This window comes from Epinephelus moara, chromosome 24 (assembly GCF_006386435.1).
Source record: "Epinephelus moara isolate mb chromosome 24, YSFRI_EMoa_1.0, whole genome shotgun sequence".
Classification (NCBI taxonomy): Eukaryota; Metazoa; Chordata; class Actinopteri; order Perciformes; family Serranidae; genus Epinephelus; species Epinephelus moara.
Genome location: NC_065529.1, coordinates 30,662,903 through 30,667,488, shown reverse-complemented (window position 1 = coordinate 30,667,488; position 4,586 = coordinate 30,662,903). Strand labels below are relative to the sequence as shown.

General features: G+C 39.4%; 1 protein-coding gene across 1 annotated transcript; it reads right to left on the bottom strand.

Annotated features, from left to right (window-relative positions):
- Positions 1–265: 265 nt before the first annotated feature.
- LOC126385553 (tumor necrosis factor receptor superfamily member 5-like) lies at positions 266–4,379 on the bottom strand. The gene is made up of 6 exons (XM_050037325.1): positions 4,253–4,379; positions 3,970–4,095; positions 3,697–3,828; positions 1,228–1,323; positions 1,013–1,138; positions 266–580 (listed from the first exon to the last, which is right to left on the bottom strand). Exons 1-6 carry the CDS (start codon positions 4,377–4,379, stop codon positions 408–410), a joined length of 780 nt encoding a protein of 259 aa, XP_049893282.1. The 3' UTR covers positions 266–407.
- Between the last annotated feature and the right edge of the window lie 207 nt (positions 4,380–4,586).

The following is a 4,586-nucleotide window of genomic DNA, read 5'->3' as shown; positions in this document are numbered from 1 at the left end:
TACATAAAATGCAGGCCCAACAAGAACTGTCTTTTTGATGTTGGTTTTAGAATTGGTGTCACTGTCGTAGTTGTAAAGCACAGTTTTGTTTATAGCACTAGGTCATGGACAGAAATGTTTAATACAGGGAGGATGTTTTTTAGACCACCATAACACCATAATGAGCCCAATGAAACTAAACTTATTAATAGTGCAAACTTTAAACATCTGTGAGTGTATAAATTATTAAATATCAGACACAAAAAAAGAATTAGGAATGTCAGTGTTTTGAAAAGTATTAATATATTTATTCATAGACTTAATAAGTTTTACAAAATAATCTGTACAGTCACACCACAGCCCTCCTTGAGACATTTTTGTGACACTGAGTAGCTCTACTGGAGCAAACAAAGAGTTAAGTGCCACCCTTAAGGGACACCTGAGCAGTTGGAACTGCTGACTTTTTCCAGATCTGTGAGGCTCAAACTGTTGCTTTGCTTGGTTTCATCCTGCATGATGAACGCGACCCCGCTCTCCTCCTTCGACAGGTGAAAGTCACTGGTGTTGGCGGAGATTGCTAAGACTTCCACTGGAGTTTTATCTGGAGCAGACAGAATATTTATATTATAATATATATATATATATATATATATATATATATTATTTAACTGCAAACCAAGGGTGGTTCAGTGACTTTGACATTTCTTTGTATTCGTGCTGACTTGTGCTTCTCAGTCACTTTGTCACAGAGTTACTTGGTGTGTTCCTTTGTCCTCATGGTGTGTGTTTAATCATAATACTAACTGATTAAAAGTTGGAAGTTCAGATACTGTGCAAGTGTATTTACACCTAACCCTTGACTACACAAGCTACTCTGCAGTGATCTGTTTTTACTCAAACATTAAAGAGTTGATCCTTGCAAAAACATGAACAAATATTTATTTACAGATCTGACACTTTTGAAAACTTTCATTGATGTGTGAAAATTTGTTTATCATATTCATCATATGTGTTTCCATTAAGGCAGACTTACATGTTTTGTGCTTCCTCAGGGTCTTTATAAAGGCATTAGACAGAAACACAAGGAGGATGAGAGAGAGCAAAACAAAGCCGATGCCGATGATCAAGTTAACGGAGTCTCTGCCCTCTCTGTGTGTCTCTGGTGAAACATCAAATCAGAGTCAAGTTAGTTCAGCTCAGCTACATACACTGTCATCAAGCAAAAGCATTTATTTTGCACCCACTTACCGCAGATTCCCTCTTTCTCATTAAAACGTGTGTTATCAGTGCATGAAGGCTCACACTGATATGAATACTCTATCAACCCGTCACTCTGGAGACTGGCTGCAACAGACAGATAAACAGTCAGACAGATAAACAGTCAGACAGATAGATAGATAGATAGATAGATAGATGAGTCCACCACCATGTTTTCTATCAACAATTAATTCTCATTTTTAGTGTAATATTGTCCCAAATTTGCTCCAGACTTAAAGTTTATTTGCAATATAGTAGCCAGAGCATGAATTAATGATCCCCTGTTTTTAGTTGGCAAATGTTAGCATGCTAATACGCTAAACAGTACAGTGTGGGAACTATAGCAGGGCTTTCGGGTGAAGCATTAATCATGGAAACATTAGCTGCAAGCATGTGGCCTTATTGCTTTATGTCAGCATATAATAATCAGTTGATCACATAAAACCTCCACATGGATATTGAAACCAAACATCACAGCTCTCCGCTGACACATGTGATACATATTGCCAACTAAAGGCGGGTACAGTGTAGTCTGCAGAGTGATGTACTATATGTTTATCAGCACAAATAACCTATGGGTGGGTCAAATAGGAAATCAGCCAATAAACACACATTTGTGTGAACATTAAATCAAAATCAAGTCGAGTCCTCATCAAAAATGGTTAAACTTACTCATCACAGATGAGAGCAATAATTTCCCACTCATTATCATCAATCAATTTTACATCAATAGTAGCCTAATTTTATGCATTATCCATGATAATGAAGATACAAAGAAAATAGAAATGCATGGCAAAAATAACACACTGTCAATATGTTGGAGACCCCCTAAATCTTAGCAAATCATGTTTATAGGGGAGCTCCTGTCTTATTCCTGAGTTATGAGAACGAGAATCACCCTGGTGATTACCCAATCACAGCATATTCACCTTTGTTTTAATGAGACAGATCAAGACAATCAAAGCAGCAAGAAAATGTGTGTGTAAATGGTATAAGCGGACTTTGTGTGCTTTTTTTTTACATCTGTGGGAGCACCTTGTCTGTCATGTTTGTCTGGCTACAGGCTACAGGCCTGTTTCCACCAAACGCTTTCGGTATGGTACCTTTGGAACCAAAAGTACCCTTCAGACATGGTACCTAGACATCTGCGTTTCCACTGCATGCCCTACCATTAAATGTGGGCGGGGTTGTTGTCACTCACTGCTCTGTCCAGCACTTGCTGTATTTCCTTATTATCAGTGACACAGATGAGCCAGCTCTCCCTGACTCCCCTGCTGTTCGCACTCCAGCATGTTAACATTGTCATTGTGAACACATTAGCATGCTGACACAGAGTGTTCCAGAAATGAGTCCTAAAACCAAGAAATGAGTGAGTATTTTAGCACTCCACTTCCCTGGTCTCAGAATCAATGGGTTTTTCGAATGGGTTTTTGGTTAGATGCCTAAAATAGGGTCTGTGGTTAACACAAGCTTAAGAGACTTTCAGCTTTTAGGTGTCTTAAAAAAATGTGGTTGCCGAACATGGCTTTTCAGCTTCGTTGTGGTAGGGATGGTTATTCATGCGACCATGGTGTAGTAAGTTTATAGCCCAACGTTAGCTTTTTACTTCTCGCGATTGCATTTAGTCTTAAGTTATAAGTCTGAAGTATAAGTATATCTATAGTATCTGTATAAGTTCATTTGTGAAGATTATCTTGCTGGACAAAATATAGGCTTTTTGACAGGGGAACCAGGGCAATGGTAACTCCTGGTCGACCTATAGAAAAACATCATTCCTTGTGCACTCTATTACCTTAACATCTGACCTTTAGTGCAGCCTCAAAGAGCCACCAGCATGACTGCGGACTCTTGCTCAAGTCAAACCACAGCTGACACAACTGGTGAAAAGTCTTGTGATGATAAGTATGTGTTGTCTTCCCCTTATCGAATGCTCCCAAAACTCAACACAGAGATTAATGTGTGATCATGGAGCAGGAACAGCCAGCACTTCTTGCATTACCTGAGACTTCTAAACACTTTGGCAGACACCTTGGGGCTTCCCTGACATTATGAACAGCTCTCATTTTACTCATTAAAAGTCCAAGCAGTCACACAGGACCACTTTAACCCATATTGGTGTTTGAGTGACAGATGTGACAACAATTAGGGAAAACCTTGTGTTAACTGAGATATTAATAGATTTCAAAGTATTGCATGTATACTCAAATATCATTTTTAAAGTCTGAATTAATGATGTGGCTTTGAATTAGATTTACCAGGTGGAAAAATGGGTTGGGTGCATTAATCCAGCCCACAGTTCTAGTACATAGCTGTGTCTAACCCACATTTAATTTCCATTGTGCACCTCAACACCCACAGACAAACACAGACAATACTAATCGACATATTAAAACCAGATTTGTGCCAGCTGCAGTTCATTTTCAAAGCACAGTTTATTTCTTTGATGTATAAAAACCTCACCTGTTCTCATCGGTTTCTCCCCGCTGACGCATTTGTTTTCCTCACACTTTGAACAGACATTGTTGGAGCACAGGAAACCAGGGAGGCACGAACAGTTCGCATTTGCGGTCGGTGTACATTTCTCAGCATATTCTAAAGACAGTCAAGAATTCAAACCACAGGACTTTCAGATGACAACAGTGTGCTTTTCTTCTATCTTCTTTATCCACTATTTCACTAGAGAGCCTCAAAGAGCATCAAAATCAGATCTTTCGTCAGTAACTTCAGCCTTACTTTGTTGACACGTCCTGCATTTCTCACATCTGTCAAACATGTTGGATTGGTCGGCGAAGTAGCCCTCCTTGCAGGGTCTACAGACGGTCTGCTTGTGCTCTGAGCAGAACTCAGTCATATATTTACCTTCAAAGTAAGAAACAAATCGAATCAGTCACTCTCAAGATTATACATAACATTCACTCACATCTGATTAGATGAAACAGATAAACATATTGATATAAAACTATACAACAATACAACATTCTATGTGAGTGTTTTAAATATTAATTATGTGTTCTACCTGAGGGACACAGGTCACAGCATCGACCATCCACCTCATCCTGCCCATCACCACAGCCTGCGGCGCGTTCTATAGTCCAAATACTCAGTAGGCACAGGGCTGCCAGGGGAGAGCTCAGATGAATCATTATGACCAGTGCTCAGCTTGTGTCTTCAGGGTTTTATATTGGCTGTTTGGCTGACGTCAGATGCGAGTGTGGTTTACTCGCCAACACATTGTGTGAGAGAGATGCTACGTTCAGGAAGTGAAAGACCACTTGCACATGATTCAACAGCAGCATAAGGTGAATGACAACAGTAAATACTTAAGTTAAGTTTTTGTATTGTCTAGATGC

What these genes read in the sequence shown, in the direction of transcription:
- LOC126385553 (XM_050037325.1), bottom strand. Translation starts at nt 4,379, where the DNA reads ATGATTCATCTGAGCTCTCCCCTGGCAGCCCTGTGCCTACTGAGTATT. An exon ending in GGAGAAACCGATGAGAACAG is followed by an intron (nt 1,324 to 3,696) that starts GTGAGGTTTTTA and finishes TGTCTGTTGCAG; the next exon opens with CCAGTCTCCAGAGTGACGGG. An exon ending in CCTGAGGAAGCACAAAACAT is followed by an intron (nt 581 to 1,012) that starts GTAAGTCTGCCT and finishes TGTCTGCTCCAG; the next exon opens with ATAAAACTCCAGTGGAAGTC.